At 48.9% G+C, this 23096-nt stretch overlaps 1 protein-coding gene across 3 annotated transcripts in view; it reads right to left on the minus strand.

Moving 5' to 3' along the window:
- The window catches only part of Paqr5 (progestin and adipoQ receptor family member 5), an 81805-nt gene that overhangs the window by 12744 nt on the left and 45965 nt on the right, over positions 1-23096 (minus strand). Inside the window, exons 2-5 of one of the 3 annotated variants that reach the window (NM_001014092.1) lie at positions 21510-21657; positions 8265-8392; positions 4961-5166; positions 1107-1233 (exon numbers count right to left, since the gene is read on the minus strand). In NM_001014092.1, the coding sequence (NP_001014114.1) occupies positions 1107-1233; positions 4961-5166; positions 8265-8392; positions 21510-21560 (512 nt within the window). In that variant the 5' untranslated portion in view covers positions 21561-21657. Of the gene's footprint in view, positions 1-1106; positions 1234-4960; positions 5167-8264; positions 8393-8634; positions 8818-21509; positions 21658-23096 lie in introns of those variants that run through there. The other 2 variants (XM_006243209.5, XM_039081492.2) reach the window with 2 other exon arrangements.

Genomic DNA, 23096 nt, shown 5'->3' on the forward strand with positions numbered 1-23096 from the left:
GAGGACACACACAGGACCCAAGTACTTCTCCTGCCACTCCCCAGCATGGTGGCACTATGCAGATGGGGCTGTCACCTTGCTACAATCACCTGGAAGGTTTCCTAAGCGACCAAGGAAGCCTGTTTTCAGGAGGTTCACTCCTGCAAAGAGCAGTGTCAACTAGCACCAGTCATTCCCATGACAACACTGCTCACGCTCCACCCCACAGAATCTTGCATGAAAGGAAAAAGAATAACAAGATTAGACATAGGGAGCTGGGCGAGACTCATGGCCACGTTTGAATGCCCTCATCACCCCTCAGTGCACCTAGAGACGCCATTCTCACCCATCCCTGTGAGAGGAGGACTGCCTGGCTACGAGGAACCTTCCCTGTCCAGGCTTGTGCCAGGCATATGACCTAGAATCTTCTATCCAGAAGGGAGCTGTGTTGACCCCACTGAACAGGTGAGAGAACTAAGGTCCAAGGAACACACATAGTGACTTGCCTGAGCAGTAAAGCCATCTGTAGAACGTATAGGGACCACAAAAATAATTCTACTGTAGGGACACTGTTGTTTAACTTATAAAGAATTTCAGAGCATCTGGTCACATTTGGGGCTTTTCCAAACAGCTGAGTGGCTGCCTGAGGGATACCCATGATGTCCAGTGTGATAATTGATATTGTCAACGGACAGAATCTAGAGTCACCATGGAGACAAATCTTGGGGTAGACCTATTAGGAGTTTCTAGATTAAATTAATCCAAGTGGAAAGACCCACCCTAACTGTGGTGACCTCATACTATAGGGTGGCCTTGAAGTGAGTAAAAGCATAAAGGTAGCTGGCAGCAAGCACCGTCTCTCTGCCTCAAGCTCCGGCTGCTGTAACTTCTCTGCCTTGATGGACTGTGCTCACCAACTGAGAGCCAGAGAAAACCTGTCTTCCTTTAAGCCACCTCTGTCGGGTGCTTTGTCCTAGCAACGAGTAAAGTAACCAAAACATTGCACAACAGGAGCTCTACCTGGAGCCTTTTCTGTCAGGCTCCCTGCTGATCCCTGCCGCCCATCCCATGAAGATGCCGGCTAGGTCCTCCCATGGTCTCCCGCCTGAGATCAGAATGCCCAGTACCTGGAGTAGCAGGAGAGGCCAGTGCTGAGAATGGTGTTCAGCACGGCCAGGGCTACGTAACACTCATGGAAGGTGCTGCAGACCAGTGCATCAGGGAACGTGTATGCGGAGTAGGCGATGGCTGAGCCTGTGGAAGAAACACCATCCTTGAGACGCAAGCCAGGCCACAGCTCTGCAAGGACCCCTGGGAAAGACTACGTTAGCCTTCATCTTCTGCATAGACCTATGAACTAGCCTGCCTCTGTGTCTTCCCAGAATACCCCATCCCTGCCTCTCTGTCCACCTAAATTCCTTAAGGCTGTGCTCCTACAGAGATGTAGGCATGTGTGAGTGAGTGTATGTGTGTGCGTGTGTATATGTATAAGTGTGTGTGTATCTGTGTGTGAGCGTGCATGTGTGTGAATGTGCTTGTGTGTGTGAGTGTGTGTGAGTGAGAGTGCATGTGTGTGTATGTGTGTGTGAGCGTGCATGTGTGTGTATGTGTATATGTGAGTGTGCTTGCGTGTGTGTGAATATGTGTGTGAGTGTGTGTGTGTGTGAGCGTGTGTGTATGTGTGAGAGTGTGGCACACATTCTGTCTTTACAATCCTGCCCCATATAAAGCTTACACTTATTTATAAATGACCATATGGAGGCATAGGGATATCTAGTAACTCATCTGGAGTCACAAAGCGGAAAAAACAGAAATAAACTTCAAACCCAGGCAGTCTGGAAACGAATCCCTGCTTCTAACTACAAGCCGCCCCTAAGGATGATACCAGACTCATCTGCCTGTGGCAGGGTTCTCCCTGAGAACCTCAGCATCAGAGGAAAGGAGGGCCCCCTAAGGATTGAGATGTCCTATCAGTGGGCTGGGGGTGGCCAGTGACCATGTTTGGTTTTGGACTCTGAAAGAGGCAGCTACATCAAGACGTTCTAGAGAGACTAAAGGAGAAGCCTTCGGTTGGAGGGACAGAACTATTACTGCCTATCTTGGTGTGGCTGGGACCTGCACTCTTACCTATGGGAGAGGCTGGATCTGGCCCCAGTTCATCTGATATTCTTTTTTTTTTTCTCTTCTTTTTTCTTTTTTCTTTTTTTCGGAGCTGGGGATCGAACCCAGGGCCTTGCACTTGCTAGGCAAGTGCTCTACCGCTGAGCTAAATCCCCAACCCTTCATCTGATATTCTAATACAGCGGTTCTCAACCCTGCTAATGCTGTGACCCTTTACTTCCTCATGCTATGCTTACCCCCAACCATAAAATTATTTTCATTGCTATTTCATAACTGTAATTTTGCTGTTACGATTCATAATGTAAACATCTGTGTTTTCTGGTTGTCTGAGGTGAACCCTATGAAAGGGACATTCTACGTCTGATGGGGTTGTGACCTACAGGTTGAGAACCGGTGTCCTAATACATCAAGAGCCTTGGATTCACGGCTACAGGTCATTCAACAGGTGGATCTTCTAGTGAAGCTGAACACAGGGACAAGGGACCACAGCTTGCTGGTATTCATTTGTAACCCCAGTGCCGGGGAGGCAGACAGGTGGTTAGGTAAACCCTAGGGCTCCCTAGTCTAAACCTTTCAGTCCGGTGAGTGATTCTGTCTCAAACAAAAGTGCAAGGCACCTAAAGGCCACCCGAGGTCCCCTCACCTCCACACACACACGACCAGTGTGGGCAGAGAAAGCTGAACATCACCTTCTGTGATGTGAATGTGAGTTCACCCAGGAGCTCTGCTCCAGGGGACCAGGGGACCAGGGGACCAGGGGACCAGGGGACCAGGGGACCCTGTGACACAATGCTCAGGGAGTTGTCTGGCCCAAGATGTACCACTGATGCTGCCCCTGAGCTAAGCTGTGTCCCCAATGCAAGAGTAAAGGGGCCTCAGCCCACCTGAAAATACAGCAGGAAGCAGAGCTGACCTGAGCCTCCAGGGGTCCTGTGGGGCATGCGTGTCTGGGGTGGTAACTGTCAACCACAGGAATGGCTACCCTGCGAGATGATGGTTACTCAGGCTCAAAATGAATTTGTTCATAACCCACCTACATTCTGCTCTAGAGAACAAGCCTTGGGGAGGTTAAGAAACTTGTCTAAGACTGAACTTGGGACAGGTGTCACAAAGTAGAATCTGGATCTTTGAGTTAAGTGTGTATCAGAGGGGCCAAAGAGATTGAGTTCGGTTTCTGGCACCTATGTCGGTCCGCTCACAACCACCTGTAACTTCAGTTCCAGAGGACTGGCCTCCACAGGCACCCATACATGTGGCACACGCACACAAATAAAAATTAATATTTTTTTAAAAAGGGGTGTGTGTGTGTGTGTGTGTGAGAGAGAGAGAGAGAGAAAGAGAGAGAGAGAGAGAGAGAGAGCGAGCCTCAACATACAACTGGCAAAGGACTCCAAATGCTCACTTTTACTAGAACCCAGGAAGCAGCTCAGTTGGTAGAGGGTGTGCCTGGCACACACAGCCCTGAGGAGGGTCAAAGGTCAAGATCATTCTTGGCTACATAGCCAGTTTGGAGGTCCTGTCTCAAAGAGAAAGGAAAGTGGAGGGGGAGGAGGGAGAGATGAAGAGGAAGAAGGGAGGGAAGGAGAGGAGGAAGGGGAGAGAGAGGAAGAGAGGGGGAGGGAGGGAGAGAGGAAGAGGAAGGGAGGGAAGGAGAGGAGGAAGGGGAGAGAGAGGAAGAGAGGGGGAGGGAGGGAGGAAGAGGAAGAAGAGGAGGAAGAGGGAGAGGGAGGGAGAGAGGGAAGTGGAGAGAGAGATTGAGAGAGGTGGATCCTTCAGGAAGCCAGTGGGTTGAGGCTTTAGCCCTCATCCCAGGTAATATGAAGCCAGAAAGTCTTCCGGTGGGAGGCAGTGAGTTGGCAGGAAATGAATCAAGAGCCTCCCAGGCAACATGGTGGAGCTGCAGGGCTCTAAGAAGCCTCTAAGAAGCTTCGGGTCTGAGCTAAGCTGACAGTGAAGGTTAGCTCTGTGTGTGTGTGTGTGTGTGTGTGTGTGTGTGTGTGTGTGTGTACATGTGTGCACATGTATGCATGTTTGTGTGTATATGTGTGTTTATGTGTGCGTGTATGTGTGTGTGTGTGTGTGTGTGTGTGTGTGACACACGCAGGTGGGCACTTGTGAAAGAAAAGAGGAAAAAGGATGAGGGTAGCCTCCTCCTGGACAAATTCTTGCAAAAGCAGATACGATGACTAGCTCTCACAGCTAAAGTGGGGCCAGGAGGGAGGAAAAAGCCAGCACCAGCATCCCAAGGGACAGATGAATGGCCCTGTGGAGGAGAAGAGTGGGAGGAGGGGCTTCTTAGTCAGGAAAAAGAGTCAGAGAGGATGGGGACAGCAACAGCCAGCTGTGCTAGCAGTTCACTCCACTCCTGCAGCACCTCTAAGCCTCTAGGTCAATTTTGTGACCAGACCCTTCTTTCTCTACCAGGTATACCAGATGCCAGCCCTGATATGCTGGGGTCAGCCCCTGGTGGCCAGTGAGGATGAAACTGGGAACATTTCAAAGTCCTTCCAAACCTGTGGTTAATTCTGGCCATTACTGAAACGTAGTTAAAGTAAGATCACAGTAACTGGAGCCCTAAGTCCTTAGCACATGGATCTGTGTGATGGAGTTACTATTTCGTGAGGTGCTCCTAGGCCTCTCCTTAGACCTGGACACCAGGGAACAGGAAGGGAAGCAAAGAAGGAGCGTTTACACCACAGGAATCGGTAGACGCTCCAGAGCAGGGAATACCACAGACAGCACATGGATGAACGAGCTTTTTACAGAACCCAAGGCAGGGTTCCTACATCCTCACGACTTCCAAAAGCCCATCCGATCTCACGGGAGACAGGAGGGGACAGAAGGGCAGAGCCTCACGTACCCAGGCTGAAGAGATTGACCGCACCATAGTCCAGAAAATAGCAGATATGCCGGGCGTTCTTGGACATAGAGCTGAACGTGTGTGCGCAGCTGGATGCGAGGGGGTACACACAGCTGGTGCACATGTACACGAGCAAAGGCCATGAGTAGCTGTCATTCTGGATGTCTGTCATATACAGTGCAGTCATGAACCTCCACATAAAGAACCTAGAACAGAACATGCACCCGCTCAATCCCCGCGTGATTGGTTTCTGCCTTCCACCCCACTGGGAGACCGTCCGTCCCATGACTCTTCACTTAAACTGCGATAACATATCCTGGAGAGGCTGCGGTGAGGGTGTGCCTTCTTGGCTTGAAGCAGTGAATTGACAAGTAGGTACAGACAAGTAGGTAAGAAGTCAGTCCTTGGGTATAGAATCCTCCCAACAGCACCCTTCCCAGGCTACTCTCCAGTCTCAGCTTCTATACCTCTAAGAATAAGGGTCTCATCCCCTCTCGTGGTAGCTCTGAGTGTTGGGAAGGTCCTTCTGGGTCCTATTTGCATGGGCTCTAGCCGTGTGCAGGTCCTCTCCACACAACCCCTTCCTTCCACAAACCACTACTGGAGAGCAAGGCCCCTTTACCCACAATGTCTATCAAGGAAGGGGACACCACAAATCCCGTTAACTGAAGAAGGGTCACATAGCATTTCTGGCTACAAGTGTGGTCTTCTTCTATTGTTTAGCATAAGCTGTTTGCTGTTCCTTCCAGGTTTTCCTTTTATTAACAACAGATCATTCCTTGTCCTGCTTGCTTGGGGTGTCCCAGATGCAGATTTTCCTAGGCTGTCCCCAGTGCTCTTGGAGTGGGCCATCTGGAGAGCCTGGCTGGGTGTTGGGAGCTGTGAGCAGTGTGGATGGCTCAGCCGAGCATGGACCTCAAGGCACAGCAGCAATAGCAGGCAGTACGCAGTGGTATAAAATTCAAAGCGGCCGAAACTTAGACATAATGGGAGGTAAAGGAAGATCATCCTGAGCTATAGAGAGTTCAAGGCCAGCCTGGGCTACATGAGACCCTGTCTCAAAAAACTAAACCAAGCCAACAAGAGAGCCAGCTGTGGCCCATCCTCCACTAGGAACCTGTTCAGAATCCTTAAAGTCTCCGGCACAGATGATGTGCTATCTGAGGGAGATGAGCAGCAGGAAGATCACAGGAGAAATGCAGGGCCAGGGCACACAGGCCACTCCACTCTCAAGGCTTTCTGAGAAAGCTCTGGAGGGTACCCAGGTTCCCCAGCAGCTCCAGGGAGGAGAACCAGGGGCCAGAGAGACAGCCTAGCTCTGTTCCTTTCTTCAGGCTTCAGTTTGTCCACAGGTACAGGCTGTCGTTGATACTGCTTGGAAATAGGGCCCCAGTGTATAGCCCAGGCTGGACCTCAAAGTCATGATCTTTCTGCCTCAACTTCCCAAGTTCTAGGATTACAGGTATAAACCACCACGCTCAGCATAACGTCTTTAAATGTTATTTTTGGGGGTATCTATTCTTATACATATGTGGTGTGGTGTGGTGGCACTGGTGGTATGTGTGTGTGCATGCACATGTGCACTCACACATGCATGTTATATCACGTATGTAGAGGCCAGACAACGACGTTGTGGAATCGTTTTTTCCTTCTGCCTTTACATAGGTTTGGAGATCAGACTCATGTTGCCGGGCTTGCTTGTCAGTTGTCTTTACCCCCCGGCCAGGCTTGCCAGCCTCTTTAACATGGCTAGCGGTTTTCTTGAGCCACTGCACCTTGTTGACACTGTCCAGACCTTAGGCCCCAGGGCAGTCAGGATTCGCTACAGATCACACCGAGACTGTTTTCTCTCTCCCGTCCTGTTAGTGACTGGATCCCCACTCTGATATCTGACATCTAGTTGGGCTGGCTGGTCCACACTGAAGCCCGGGGACTTCCTGGGACTCAGGTCCACTTGCTACACTCAAGGACCCACCAGTTACCTCAGTTTCTCAACAAGACTCAAAGGATTGGTTCAGCGTGCGCCACCAGCTGCACCTATGTCAGCCCGCAGAGGTCAGAGTAGGACAGTGACCCCCTGCCTCTAGGGTCCTCCTGGGCCTGACAGATACCAACTGTCCAGATGTCCAGACTCTATCTCCTCAGACTCAACCAATGCATCCCAGCAATTGGGAGAGGCTGTATCTATCCTGAACATATACGGACATTTTTCTTGTCCTTATTGTGTGAACAATGTAACAACCTTTGACAGAACTTTGCCTCAGGTATTTTAAGGAATGTGGGATGATTTAAAGATCAGAAGGTATGTGGAGAGTTATGTAAATACTGTGCCACTTGACAAAGGGTGAACTTCCAGGCTGTGGTCTCTTTAGGGTACCCTGGAGCTGATCCCCATAGATGCTCAGGGAGAGTTGCACCATGATGTGGGGATGTGACCTGTCCTACCTCTCCATGACCAAGCAAAAGCACAAGGTGTGTAAAGCGGGTCTTCACTCCATCTTTTTCAGAAAGGAGCCTCCTGGCCTTCCTAGAGCCCCTGTCTGTCACCCTTACTTCCCAGAGCTTAGCACCTAGCTGGCTCCATTAAAGGTGACCAATGGTATCTTGTTACTCTTCCTAGACAAGTACAAGCACTCACAACCATGCCTGTGTCTTCTGTTGTTTTCAGAGAAGGTCTCATGTAGCCCAGGCTAGTCTCAAACTCACTAGGTAGCTCAGGCTAGTCTCAAACTCACTATGTAGTTGAAGATGACCTGGAACTTCTGGTCCTCCAAGCCTCTACCTCCAGAGTGCTGGGATTACAGCATAGGGTTTCCATGCCTGGTTTATGCAATGCTAGAGAATGAACCCAGGATTTCTTACACACGCTCTGCAAACTAAGCTACATGTCCAGCTCTTGTATCTTTGCTTTACCGGCGCCTTCTCTCAGTCTTCACAGCAGCCCCAAGAAATGGGATTGTGCCTGCTCTGTAGGCAGAAAACGCCAGGGTCAGAGAGAGTAAGTGACTTGCTCAAATCAGGGACACTTTAATAACGACTTCTTGAAGACCTGCAAAGCCTGTAAGACTGAGGGAGATGAAGGTCAATGCTACTCAGTCAATGGCAGTGTTAGGATCCTACAGCAACCCATAGCCTGAGGCTCAGTCTGGGATGGGCCCAGCTTCTTTCCCCTCTGTCATACATACACCTAAACCCACAGGGGAGCCCTGGCCTAGCTCTAAAGTCTCCCTGGAGCCGCTGTGCTTTTCAAGTCAGTCCCCAGGGATCCAGTAAGAGATGGGCTGTCCAGGGGACTGGAAGGTACCAGAAGGGTAGCAAATGCGTCCAGATGTTGAGGGTCTCATTGGTCATTTGGAAGAGGCTGAGGATGCAGGCAGTGGCGGAACTCTGTGGGTGTCGGTAGCCAAAGAGGATGCCCTGCTCATGGAACACCTGTGGAGGGAAGACAGGGAAGGGGGAAGGAGGTGAGACAACAGGAAGGGTGTCATGGCTAGTTTCCCGGATGGTTTTCCAAGGTGGTTCCTTGTCCTGGTCCTCTCCCTTTCTTTGTCCACTATCCTTCCAGGAGCTCATAAGATCCCCTGTCCTCCAAGGTCCCAAGCCAGCTGAGATCCAAGGGCCAGGCTGGCCTTGGGAGGGCTGGCTGGCTTTGCTCTCCTGGCTGCCACGCTTACCCTTGGCATGAATGTTGTCTAGAGTCCGTGTTTGTATTCTGCCTGAGGCCTATGGCCTGGTCTTTAGACGCCTTCGTGGCCGGCTCGCATGTATGCTGTCTGCCTGAGCCAGCCTTCCCTGGATGTCAGAGGCTGGAAGGGTGGTCTCTGCAGGAGACCCTGCCAGTGGGATGATGTATCCACAAGGCGCTTCATAAAGGCCTTTTGATGATGAGGTCTGTGATGCCGAAGACTGGACTGTGGGAAGAGGAGGCTGGCTACAGCAGAATCACAGAGCCACAGTCCCCAGGGTGGCCTCCTGGGAAGCACTGCTCTCTCTTCCCCCAGCACCTCCAGTGAGAAATGTAGACTGGTCAGGTAGGGCTGGTGGGTTTCGACTTATCTGAAGTATTGTATTATATCCATTTAAAATGGTAACAGGAGGGCTAGGAGATGGCTCAGTGGGTGAGATGTCTGTTGTGCAATCATGAGGTCAGATTTCAAGCGGCAGTGTAAGGTATCAAAAATGGAAAGCCGTGAGGATCTGTATTCCAGTGCTGGAGAGGTGGAGAGAGAAGGATCCCTGGGGTTTACTAGCCAACCATTCTACCCAATCAATGAATCCTGGGTTTAATAAGAGACCCTGTCTCAAAGAACGCAGTGAGGTTGGGTGTGGTGGCAGACACCTTTTATCCCAGTACTCGGGAAGCAGAGTCAGGCAGATTTCTGTCAGTTCAAGGCTAGGTCTAGGTAGCAAGTTCCAAGCCAGCCAAAGCTACATAGTGAGACATATCTCGAAAAACCTAATAGATAAGATGGGGAAGCAATGAGGAAGATAATCAGTGCCAACCTCTGGCACATGCACTCATGCGCACAATGACTGACAAAACACCCGGGTAAGTGCCCCTTCCCCCCACCTCAGAATGTAGTATCAAGTGAAGAAAAGTGGAATGTGTTCCTGTCATATCCTAGCACTCCAGACATGTATATACCCACATCAGGGCAGGTTGTCTCCATGCCAAGTCGTGACAACCCAAACTGTCTCCAAATATTGGAATGGTCTCTGGGAGGCAGCATCTAATTCTGGTTAAGAACCACTGATGTTTGTTTTGTGACAAAGGCTTGCTCTGTAGTCCCAGCTGACCTCAAACCCTTGCCAGTGCTCCTGCTTCAGCCAAAATGCTGAGACTACGTGTGTAAGCCATTATGCTTGGCTGGAACCAATGGATTTCAATGATTCAAACTGTCATAACCTTTGGAAGGTAAATTATAGCCAGTGAGATGGGCTTGTGGGTAAAGATGCTTACAGCCAAGGCTGATGACCTGAGTTCAATTCCCAAACCCACATGGTAGAAGGAGAGAACTGACTCCTGCAAGTTACACACACACACACACACACACACACACACACACGAAAACACAAAATAATTATACAGGAGTGGGCTAACAGACAAATTATTGCAGTGTATTTAGTCCCTATGATGGAAGTCAAGTGACAACACTTTCTCAAGCTTCCACTTTGCTTTCTCGTGGGAGGAGGGGAAAACTGCAAGAACCCCACTGGCTTAGCATGTATAAAGCTTGGGTTCCACCCACAGCAAAGCCCTGTACACAATACAGTTGCTCCCACCTCTCACTGTTCTGGTCAAGAATTCCTGAAGAACTGTAAAAGAAAGTCAGCAAAAAGGAATGTTCCAAATCTTAGCTCTTAGGAGAATGAGGCAAGAGGATCTCTCAAGTTCAAGGTCAACCTGGCATACAGCGTAAGACTTCATCTCAAAAACAGAAGAAGCACACTGATGCCTCCTGTGGTACACCATGGGACCTATGAGATGGGACAGTGGTGGCCAGCATGATAGGTGTTACAGCTTCCTTTTTGCTGCTGTGATAAAATACTCTGACCACAAGCAACTTGGGAAAGGAAAGGTTTGCTCTTTATAGTCCCAGATCACAGTCCACCATGGAGGGAAGTCAAAGTGGGGAGCTGTTCCACTCATTATTATCCCCAATCAAGAAACTTATTTCACAGCCAGGAAATACAGCAGCAACCGTGGAGAATGCTGCTTGCTAGCTAGCTTGCTCACAGGCTCAGGCTCAACTAGCTTTCTTACATAGCCTAGGGTCACCTGCCCAGGGAATGGTGCCGCCCACGGTGGGCAGGGTCCTCCTAGATCAATTAACAGTCAAGAGAATCCTCCACAGACATGCCCACAAATCTGGTCCTCCTCAGTTGGGATTCACCTCTCAGATGACTCTAGGCTCTGTCAAGTTGACAGTTAAAACTAACTAGGACAGCAGATATGTTGCTTTCTGATTTTAGCTACAACTTTTAGGAAACTGTAAGTTCAATTCTGGGTAAACTGGTTAGGCAGTGGGAATGGAGACAGAGAAGTTGATTTATGGTCTCATAAAGAAATACAATTTGGGGCCTGGAGAGATCGTTCATCAGTTAAGAGCACTTGCTGCTCTTGGGCAAGACCTGGGTTCATTTTCCAGTACCCGCACGGTGACTCATAATCACTTGTAACTCTAGTTCCAGGGGATTTGACATTGTCTTTTGGCTTCCTTGGGCGCCAAGCACACAATATGACTAGGGCCCAGTGAGAGGGGTAAGTGGTAGGTGGAGGAATCAAGATAATTGTTTACATGTTCTACACTGTCAAAGAATAAGTACATGTTGTAAACTCATATATAAGAAATTAGTGAGTTTTATTTGTTTGTTTGCTTGTTTGTTTGGTTTGATTTTTCTGAGACATGTTTCTTTCTGTATCCCTGGCTGTCCTGGAACTCTCTTAGTGAACCAGGCTGGTCTCAAACTCAGAGATCCACCTGCCTCTGCCTCCCAAGTGCTGGGATTAACGGTGTGCACCACCCCTGCTGAGCTGTAAGACTATGTGTCTTAGTTAGGGTTTTACTGCTGTGAACAGACACTGACCAAGGTAATTCTTGTTTTTTTTTTTCTTTTTTTCGGAGCTGGGGACCGAACACAGGGCCTTGCGCTTGCTAGGCAAGTGCTCTACCACTGAGCTAAATCCCCAACCCCGACCAAGGTAATTCTTTGGTTCTTTTTTTTTTTTTCAGAGCTGGGGATCGAACCCAGGGCCTTGTGCTTCCTAGGTAAGCGCTCTACCACTGAGCTAAATCCCCAGCCCTGACCAAGGTAATTCTTATAAGGACAACATTTAATTAGGACTGGCTTACAGGTTCAGAGGTTCAGCCTATTATCATCAAGGTGGGAACATGGCAGCATCCAGGCTGGCATGGTGCAGGAGGAGCTGGGAGTTCTACATCTTCATCTGAAGGCTGCTAGTTGAAGACGCTTTCCAGGCAGCTAGGATGAGGGTCTTAAAGCCTACACCCACAGTGACTCACCTACTCCAACAAGGTCACACCTACTCCAACAGAGCCACACCTTCTAAGAGTGCCACTCCCTGGGCTGAGCATATACGAACCATAACACTACATTCCAAGTGTTTGTTTTTCCCAGTCAGGGTTGGGGTGGGGACTGGGAAGATGTATCAGAATTAAGAGCTCTTCGCTCTTGCAGAGGACCTAGGTTCAGGTCTTAGTATCCACAAGCCAACTCAAAACTCCAGTTCTCAGTGATCTAGCACCCTCTTCTGAGTTTTTTGGGTACATGAATGTGAGATAGATAGATAGATAGATAGATAGATAGATAGATAGATAGATAGATCAGTCTCACAACATTTAATTGGGGCTGGCTTACAGGCGTGTGTGTGTTGTGTGTGTGTGTGTGTATGTATGTGTTTATATGTGTTGTATATGTATATGTATATATGCAAGTAAAGTAAAATGCTCAAACACATAAAGTAAACCTTTTAAAAGTTTTCAAGTGAGCTAAAATATTGGTTGCTTATTAAAACGCAGACTCCAGAAATGAGTGTTTATAACCAATGGTTTGTTCCTTTGTGTGAACTAGCTAGGCAGATCCTTGCTTTAAATTACTGGGTAACCCACAGCAGTGAAGACTTTACTCGGGACCACTGTGGTATAGGCAAGCGGGAGTCTAGAACCAAGGAGCGGACGGAGGACTGGTGGTTGGAAAATCTCTGAGATCCCGGAGAGGAACCTGGCTGAACCAACCTGACAAGATTCGTGCTGAATACAAGCTAGAGTGACGGCCTTATCTGGTAGAGAGGCAGATGAAATCAAGGATTAGGCCTTTGGCTGCCCAGAAAAGGTCACTCACAAACTGCCTAGGCGACGAGCATGCAAGCAATGAGCATACTCCTCTCTGTGGGTCCCGGCCTTCTGGCCAGCACAGGTGCAGACAGACAGAAGCCTGAAGGGAAGAGCAGGGAGGTTGCTCCTGTCAATCACATTTGAGAATCTGGTCCCAGGGCTGGGGGCGTGGCTCAGTGGGTGGAGAGCTTGCTTAGCAAGCACAAAACACTGGGTTTGTTCCTCAGTCTGGCATAAACCAGGCAGAGTGGCGTGTTCCAATAATCCCAGCACTTGAGGTGGCAGCATGGGGGTCAGGAGTTTAAAAGCCATTCTTTGAAATGGCTACATATGACTTTCAAGGCCAGCCTGGGCTACATGGCCAAAGGGAGGAAGAGGAGGAGGAGGAAGTAGAGGAGAAAAAGGAAGAAAAGGAGGAGGAAGGGGAGGAAGAAGAGAAGAAAGGGAGGAAGAGGAGGAGAAGGAGGACGACAATCTGGTCCCAGATCTGAGGGTAGGAGAAGAGGTCTTTGCCACAGAAACCAGGGCTGGGTCCCGATTCTACATGCCCCGCTATTTTGACCTTTACATGCATGACAAGCCCAACATCATGCATGTGGGAGGGGCAGGATATCAGGTATATATCCGCCTGAGAGGCCGTGGCAGGTGGGTAGAGGATAGAAGAAGACAACAGCTCTCTGTGACCCAAGACAGAAACGGCTTTCACTTAAGATAACACAACAGATCCATCCCTGCCCTCCCCAGATCCATCCCTGCCCTCCCCAGACTGAATCTCTGTTTATTGAGCAGAATTGCTAGCACTCACTCAGGTGAGCTCCTGCTCCAGCAGCTTTGAGCATAAGAAGGCCTCCCCCTCCCCCATGGCATCCCAGCCTCGGCAAAGCACTCCTCGTGGAGTCGATCTTCACAGAACACGAGTTATATACATCAAAATGGCAAAGGGAACATTTGAAAACAATTTTGTATTCCAAGCTCAGTTTGATCCCCAGTGGCAAATTACAACCATCTCCTCACCACTCCGAAGCCTGGCTTCATTTCCAGTGATGCTCCCCCTTCCCTCCACCCCCAACTCCCTCCGAGTTAGCAGGCGCCTGCTTATTTGCACAGCAGACGCATTTCTTAGTGTTCTACTTTGCATCTACTGTAGCAGAATGGGCAATTTAGAGAGAAATGAAACAGAATTGCGTGCAGCCTATTAGGAGTGAGAACCTCCAGGCACCTGGGGAGGAAGGGCAAAAGCAGCCAGGCAGGCTCAGGGCCACAGAAGGTTCCCCAAGACCCCAGTGTGCTGGCCAGCTGAAGCCTGAAATTCCACCCTTCCGGTTTTTCTAGCTATTAAATTGCAAATCACCCAAGGGGAAATAAATGAGGGTCTCTGGCCTGTGGTAAGTAACAGATTTTGATGGTCAGAAAAGGTTAGAAGGAAGAGTGGCGTAGGAAAGCAAGCGGGGGCAGCTGGCTTCTAGTGTGTACTCTTCACTTCCTGTCCAAATGTCAGAATCTTCACAGACACCTTGTAAAGAGGAGTCCTTGATTGTCCTCATGACGGAGGTGATGACAGCGGCAGCATCTTTCCCTGCTCCCAGCGGTCACAGGAGTCAGGTTGAAATCTACAAGCCTCAGTTCTCCACTTCCCACCATGATGCACCCTCCCCCACACTGCTAAGCAGGACACTGTTGAGAGGTACAACTGGCATCCCTTTCCCTGGGGTACAGGATACTCCTGCCCTACCCTGAGCCTCAGTTTCTTCAAGTGTCATGAAGGACAGAATTATGTCTCCCCTCAAATTTATACAGTGAAATACTACCACCCCAACACACTGTATTTGAAGTTGGCCTCGAACTCCCCATGTACCTAAGGATGACCTTGGACTTCGGATCCTTCTGCCCCCACTTCCTACGTACTGAAATTACAGGAGTGTACTACTATTCTCTGATGGAGATCAACCCTAGGGCTTCACACTTTCTAGGCACGGGTTCTTGCTGAGCTACACCCCCAGCCCTGGCAACACGGTCTCCCCATGAGGATAACACTTAAAATTAAGCCATTAGAGTGGGCTGTTATCCAATATGGCTGGTAACTCTCAGAAGAAGAAGAAGCCTAGATTGACGGAGTTCCCACATGTGGACCCCAATGGCTACAAGAGGGAGGCCCCAGAGGGACAGCCTGCCCTCATCTTGATCTTGGTCTTGTGGTACTCAGAGCTGAGAAGAAATAGACAGTGGGATTTAGTTCTCGGGGTTTCCTCCATGGTTTGTCAGCTCATTCTCTAACCTGCTCTTTGTCAGATCACTCAAGGGCGTCACTGCACTTGGGTGGCTTGTATCAGAGTCCGCAATTATTTATGTATTATTATCTGGGACACGTTTATGAGCCCAGGCTTAACTTGAGCTCATTACATAGTTGATACTGGTCCTTAACTCCTGACTCTAGAGGCTTCTGCCTCTAGAGAACTGGAATTACAAGGCTGCCCCAGTAGGCCTGGAGAAGAGGCTGATGGCTAACAAGCTTTCTGGCAGATGCTGATGCCTCTGTCCTTGCAACCCAGCTGCTACCTCTGTGCCCAGAGTCTGGTTTATCTCAGAAGAGAATGTTGCCTTTAAGGAAGAGCGACAAGATGAGAGATGCTGAAAAGCAGGTGGTGTGGCCTGGTTAGAGGAAGTTGATCGGTGAAGGTATGCTATGGGAACTCTACCTTGTCTTGATCCCTTCCGGTGTCCTTTTTCTCTGCTTCCTGGCTGCTGTGCTGTTAGCTGCTGTACCACAATCCTTCCTTCTTTTAAACTGTTCACATCAGGTGCAGTGAAGACTACCTAAGCTTAGCCTCAGTGGTGCATACTTTTAGTCCCAGCACTTGGGAGCAGAGGCAACTGGACCTCTGAGTTTGAGGCCAGCCTGGTTTACAGAGCTAGTTCCAAAATACCAGGGCTACACAGAGAAAGCCTGTCTCAAGACAAAACAAACAAACAAGACTGTTACCTAACACAAACACACAGGGACGTGAAAGGCCAGCATAGGGAAAAGACAGAGACCAGGAGGATGTCTAGGGAGAGGTTTGCAGGTGGAAAGAAGGTCAGAGTGATGCAAGGTTGCTGGATTTCAAGATGGAGAGAGTGGGTCAGGAGCCAAGGAGTGGGAAGAACAAGTAGGAGGTTTTCTCCCCACGTCATCTTTAACTGGGATTCTGGCCCATCAACCCATGCCACACGTTTAGTGCATAGGGCTAGAAGATAATAATTACTGATATGTTACCATTCGTTTTGTTTCTTCAGTGCTAGGTATGGAAACTGGGGTCTTCTGTGTGTGAATCTAGACCCCTGGGCCTCTTTTACTTAAGCCACCAAATTTGTAAGAACTGGTTAAGGAAGGAGAAGGACACCAATAAAGGCCAGAATTTGACAAAAATCCCAAGCCAGACAGGGTGCACATGTTTTGAGTTGCTTGCTGGAGTTGTTAGCTTTTTTTCTTCCAGATTTATTTTTATTTCATGTGTGGATGTTTTGCTTGCATGTAATGTCATGTGTACACAGTGCCTGTGGAGGCCAGAAGAGGGCCTCAGACCCCTTGGAACTGTGTTACAGACAGCTGCAAGATAGCATGGACTGGGAATCAAACCTGGGTCCTCTGCAAGAGTATCCAGTGTGTGCATACACACTAAGCCATATCTCCAGCCCCTGAAAGCTTTTGTTGCTGTTGTTGAAACAGTTCAGAAGTGTGTAGCTTATTCTCTAAATGATTCCAGGATGAGATAACTTCCTGAAACATGTAGCCAATTAGACCTTAAACTGTGTTCATTTCACCCAATAAGAAGCTAAGAAAAGAGAACATGTGGATTTCATTTAGATAAGATACACAATGATTAGAAAGAATCAATGAAACAAGAGATCTCCAATTTGGTCTGTGGTAGGAAATTATATTAATTATGAGTTTGAGTTCTCTACTGATATTTGTTATAGGCTATTGTTAGCCAAAGCTTTTAAAAATGTATCTACATGTATCTATGATTGGCTACACAGCAAGAACCTACCTTACACAGCAAGAACCTATCTCAACTCCCTTTCCAAATTAGGTTGAACTATTTCACTTTATAAAGAATTTTTAAAATAGACATTTTTGGCTAAGGGTGTAGCTCAGTTGGTAGACTGCAATAAAGAGAGTTACTGGAAACCAAGGAAGATTAAAGAAAAACTCAGCTGGGTATAAAAATAATCTCAGCTGGGTGTGGCAATTCACACCTTTAATCCCAGCACTGAGAAGGAAGAGGCAGATAGATCTCTGAGTTTGAGGCTAGTTTGGTCTACATAGTGATTTCCTGGACAGCTGGAGCGATGAGGAAGAGATGATCCTGTCTCAAAACAAACAACAAAACCTCCCAAGAATTCAGAATTCAGAGCCTTCTGATAGTCTGTATATGGGTTTTTGGTCAAAATCTACACTGTCTCTGAGAACCAAGATGTCTCAAAAAGGAAAAGCTCCAGGCTTGGCAGTTCCCAGGGGTGAGCACAAAGCCTTCCTCAGGGACATCCGCCTTAGCTCAAGTATGCACACTCAGAAACAGAACATCTTAAGGGAGGGACAGCAGGAAGAATAGGGTCAGAAATGGAGTCACAAGGGTTGTAGAGATGGCTCAGTGGTTAAGAGCACTTGTTCTTCCAGCTGACGCAGATTCAGTTCCCAACTGGTGACTCACAACCTAGTTCTAGGAGGCTTGATGCCCTCTGCTGGTCTCTGTGGGCACTGCTTAGAGCTAAACACCCATATCTCCCAATAAAAAAATGCAAAATCTCAAAAAAGTATATTTTTAAGAGGGCAGGGCGGAATGGAGTCACAGTTAGGTGTGGTGGTGCTTGATCGCAATCCCAGCACTTAGGAGGCGGGAGGAGGATCACTGCAAGTCTAAGTTTGAGGCTAATCTGGTTTAAGAAGAAAGTTCTTGGCAAGATACATTTGCACAAGTGTTCAAAGTGGCTGTCTTCCGGTGGGAGAAGTCAGGCATGGTAAAAATAGTGAGCAGTCACCAACTCCCTGTGTGTTTCCTATGTCTTAGACTTGTTTGGAGTCCGGTCAGAATCAGGTGACTATTAACAGGATGCTCTTTTTAAGCCAGGACAGTTCAAAGCAGTGTATTGCCTTGAAATTGCAGTGGACTTTTATTCACATTTTAAAAGTCTGTTTATTTACTCTCTGTGTGTCTGTGTGTCTGTGTGTGTGTGTGTCTGTGTGTGTGAGTCTGTGTGTCTGTGTGTGTGAGTCTGTGTGTGATTGTGTGTGTCTGTGTGTGAGTGTGTGTGTCTGTGTGTGAGTGTGTGTATATCTGTGTCTGTGTGTCTGTGTGTGTGTCTGAGTGTGAGTGTGTGTGTGTGTGTGTGTGTGTGTGTGTGTGCTGTGTGTGTGTGTGTGTGTAGTGGTCAGAGGACAACTAGCAGGAGCTGGTGTTTGCCTTCTACCATTTGAGTCCTGGGGACTGAGCTTGGGTTGTCAAGTGATATTTCCACAGGACAGAACTCAGCCAGCTCCAGTCTTTTGGGAAATTGTTTTGGGACAAAGGGCACAATCTTGCCTTCATGATGGTCCCTTCTCGGGGTCAACCCATCCCCATCCACCAAGAATTCAAGGTCCTGGCCTATCTTTTTACATTCAGGACAGTTTTGGAAGGCGGGGTTCACAGCGAGGCCACAGCAAGGCCCACAGCACAGCCCTTGTATGATGAGCATGTGATGCCTCTGTGCGGTGGGAAGAGCCTTTGATGATGTGCCCCCCCCCCCCCCCGACACATCCTGCCACGGCTCCTCCCACATCCTGCCACGGCTCCTCCCACATCCTGCCACGGCTCCTCCCACATCGTGCCATCCTTACTTTTCACAGTGCTGTTCCTGAGAATGATCCCCAGTTAACGCATGCCGTTTTCTTTCTTTCGGAGCTGGGGACCGAACCCAGGGCCTTGCGGTTGCTAGGCAAGCGCTCTACTACTGAGCTAAATCCCCAACCCCACGCATGCCGTTTTCTAACTCAGAGTTTGTTTCTGGGAAATCCAACTGAAGATGCTGTCCTTTCTCTTCCCCTCTGTGGTGACGCCGGAGGCCACCTGTTCCAGATGGTGCAGCTAGGAGTGTCTGCTGTCTAACTTGAAGTGAAAGCAGTCTTTGACACTTTGAGTCACTGAGGTATCTGGGTTAACTTGTTTGAGACAGGGTGTGTCACATAGCCCAGTCTGACCTCAAATTCACTCTGTAGCCAAAGACGATCATGGACTTCTGATCCTCCTGCTTCTAGTTCATGAGTGCTGAGATTACCGGCATGCAGTAACTGGGACTTGAACCTGGGACTTTTATTCTAGATAAATACTCTTATCAATTGAGCTACATTCCCAGCCAATCCTGAGTAACTTTAAACGTCTGCTTGGCTACTCTCTTGTGCCTTGTACAGTTAGCTGTTCATAGTAAAACAGTTGGAGTGAGCTAGGTGGTGGCGGCGGCACATGCCTCAAATCCTAACACCCCAGAGGCAGGCAAATTTCCGGGAGTTCAAAGCCAGTCTGGTCTACAAAGCAAGTTCCAGGATAGCCAGTGAAACCCTGTCTCAAAAACAAAACAAAGTGAAAACAGTCGAAGTGACCTCTGAGCTAGTAGCTGCAAAACATGTCTAGAAGCAGAAGAGTGAAAAGAAAGTAAGAATGTGACCCTTCGCCCCAAATGACTGAACTGGAAGGCAGAGGGGACAGACACATTCACACAGGACAGCTGAAGCAAACACAAATCCCTCTGTAGCACCCCACTAGACTCATGAGCAGAACAGAGTAGGGGAAAGATACGAGTCACCAAGCTAACGCTCCAACTCCAAGCTGTTTACACAAGGCACAGTTTACACACGACAGGAAGGGTTGACAGGCGAAGGAAGAGAAGACTCAAATGGTAACAAACTCGGCGGGCCTGGATTGCATCACCAGGTGGGACCCTAGACACAGGGTGCTGTGGCGACACAGGCAGCTTTTCCTCACCAGGAAGTGGCTCAAAACTAGCTTCTCCACGAGGCAGTTAACATTTATTACACGTATTTGTTTTTTTTGTGTGTGTGTTTGCACGCGTAAGTGTGGACATGTGTGTGGAAGCCAGAGAATCATCTCCAGTGTGGTTCTTTCTCAGGTGCCATCCATCTTGACTTTTGAGAGTCTCTCATTGACCCGGGTGGGGCTTGCAGGCAAGGTTAGGGTGACTGGCTAGTGATCCCCTCGGATCCATTCCTGTCTCTCCCGAGTGCTGGGTTTACAAGCACTCACCAGCTTCTTATTTGGGTTCTGAGATTTGAACTCAGGTCCTCAGGCTTTTACAGCAAACACCTGAGCACCAGTTATTCCCCCAGCCCCTGAAACTCATCTTAATAGTCTCTTTCCTGACCCTTTCCTCCCCTGTGACAGAAGTGACGAATCTTTCCTCTGAGCTGCTTTACAAAGTATTTGTGCATGTTCGAGATTCCTGTGAACTTCAGAGGAACCTAGTAAGGACAGAAATGCCCACGTCCTCTCTAATTCCTGTAGAGAAACACCTTGCACACAGGAAGAAGTCAATAAAAAGGTCATGAGTGAATAAATCCAAGACTCACACTATGTTCCCAGTAGTCACACCCACTGATGTGTGGGCAGAGTGGAGAGTGGACAGCCCTGTGAGACCAGAGGCAGGGCCCTGCTCAAAGGCCTATGCATGGTGACTTTCTTTAGAACTTTCTGCGTTCCTCATCTTGCCCCACAACAGCTCTGTACTGCCCAGGATTCTGCCCAGCACCATCTCCCTGGCATCACCTAGCTGGAGAGCTTCAGATCAGAGCCTGGCAGGTCTCTACTCAGTCTCCCATTGGTGATACTGAGCTTGGTGAGGGACCTTAAGACATCACTGTGTGACAATCAGCTGAGCAGAAGGGACTCTCGTCTTTACAGAAAAAAATCAAACCAGCACAAAACAGCATGGAGTCTCAGTCCTGTAGGAAGGAAAGCAGGCCTAGAGACAAGGGCACCGTCTTGCATTTGCTCTACAAGGCAAGATAGAAGTACACCAGTTTGGCACCGCATACAACCAAAAGGTTGGGCTTATAGAAGCAGGGTGTCTGTGAGTGCTGTGTGTGTCAGGATGGCTCCATGGAAAGGAGACAGGAGCCACTAAGCCCTTCTCCATTGCCTAACCCTAGGTCTGGCCTGGCCCTCCTGCAAGAGTGATGGTTAGAGCTGGGAATGGTGGTGTAGCCTGTAATTCCTACATGTGGGAGGCTGAGGCAGGAGGACTGTGCGTTTGAGGCTAGATTGTCTCACATAAAATAGAGGCGTAGGGGGTAAGGGGAAGAGAGAACACGTGTGCAGAGCCTGCTAAGGTGACTGCTCTCTGGCCTACTCTGGAGCACCACAGAGGCCCCAGCCAGCCTTTCCCCACCCTGCAGCTGTTAGCACTCCCCCCCCCCCCCCCCCCCCCCCCCCGCTAGCCCAACTCTCTGCTCTCTAATGGCTTTGTTTCCTGATGCAGCATGATGTTGCACTGAAGGGCTACACTTTGCCAGCCTGGTGCATGGGTGGGGCAAGCGGTGCTGGGTCCTGCAGGAGGTTCAGAAGGGCACCTTGGAGAGAAGAGGCCTGTGAAAGCCTGAAGTCCCACATTGCAGGGACATATCGACTGCAGACCCGGAAGTCGGCCGGAAGGAAAACACTCACCTGTGGCACCTGGTCTATGCGGAACAGCCTGGGGAGCTTCAGGCTCAGCATCTCGACACCAGGCTGGGGAGGGCAGTCGAGGTCACTTCGGCCTTGCAGCAGGGCCCACTCAGGCTTCTGACATACCAGGGATATCAAGGTAGCCTCCCTGAAAGAGGACAAACAAGAAGAAATCGGGTTAGACTCCACCTAACTTCAACTGGAGACGGTTCTGGTGGTTCAACTGTTGGACATTTTCAGAATGATAGCAAGAATAAACAAAGATTCCCGAGATCCCCATGGGGAATGTAGCTCAGTTAGTAGAGTGCTTGTCTGACATGTGAGGCCTTGGATTCAGTCCATAGCACTGCATCAGACAGGCATGCTGGCACATGCCATTAATCCTGAGGTAGAGGCAAGAGTTCAAGGTCATCCTTAACTCCTGGCCATCCTGGGCTACTTGAGCCCCTGTCTTTTTTTATGGAGCGGAGGGAGGGATTTTGAGACAAGATTTCTATGTAATATCCCTGGTTGTCCTGGAACCAGCTTTTTTTTTTTTTAACCCTATATATATATACTGTTGCTGTCTTCAGACACATGGGAAGAGGGCATCGGATCTCATTACAGATGGTTGTGAGCCACCATGTGGTTGCTGGGATTTGAACTCAGGACCTCTGGTAGAGCAGTCAGTGCTCTTAACCTCTGAGCCATCTCTCCAGCTCTGGAGTTGGCTTTTGTAAACTAGACTGGCCTTGAACTCACAGAGATCTGCCTGCCTCTGCCTCTCCCTCCTGAGTGCTGTGATCCAAGGGGTGTGCAAAGATTTCTTAAAAAGCAGTGATTCAGACTATTTCATCCCTCACTCCAAGAGTGCCAGCTGGCAAACAAATAGATCCTCTCGTGACTGATTACTAAGACATGAAGTTTCTGGCCTTCAAAACCTGTATGCTAGAATTTAATCCCCAGCATGGTTTGAAGTAAGGCCTTCGGAAGGTAATGAGGTCAAGAGGGCCCCACTCTTATGAATGGGATTGGTACCCTTTCCATAAAAGAGGCCTGAAGGAGCTTTCTTGACCCTGGGCAGGGTGGGATGGGGGTGGGGAGGAGAAGGAGCCATCTGTGGATAGTCTCGGCACGCACTGCTTAGTCTCTAGAACTGGAAGCAATACATTTTCACTGTTTATAAACTACCTGATCTAAGGTATTTATTATAGCAGAACGAACGGAGACTGCAATAGAAAACGGAAGGGCTGTGAAGGACCGGAGGACACCTACTCCCCTCTGAGGGACGAGCTGTAAATGACTTTCCCCAGAGTTGCTGAACTAGCAAGAGCTGAGGTGGAACATTCTACTGGTCTGAGGGAGGCAGAGACTCTCAGACCTGTGCCACCCTAGGAGACATAAGTAGACAATACGGGGTGGGGGGTGGGGGATGAGAAGTTTCAGTGACTAAGTTTGCCTCCAAGTTCCATTCCCAGGACCCTAATGGGAGGAAAAGAGAAGAAGAAGAAGAAGAAAAGAAGAAAAAGAAGAAGAAGAAGAAGAAGAAGAAGAAGAAGAAGAAGAAGAAGAAGAAGAAGAAGAAGAAGAAGAAGGAGAAGGAGGAGA

The sequence above is a fragment of the Rattus norvegicus genome, chromosome 8 (assembly GCF_036323735.1).
Source record: "Rattus norvegicus strain BN/NHsdMcwi chromosome 8, GRCr8, whole genome shotgun sequence".
Lineage (NCBI taxonomy): Eukaryota > Metazoa > Chordata > Mammalia > Rodentia > Muridae > Rattus > Rattus norvegicus.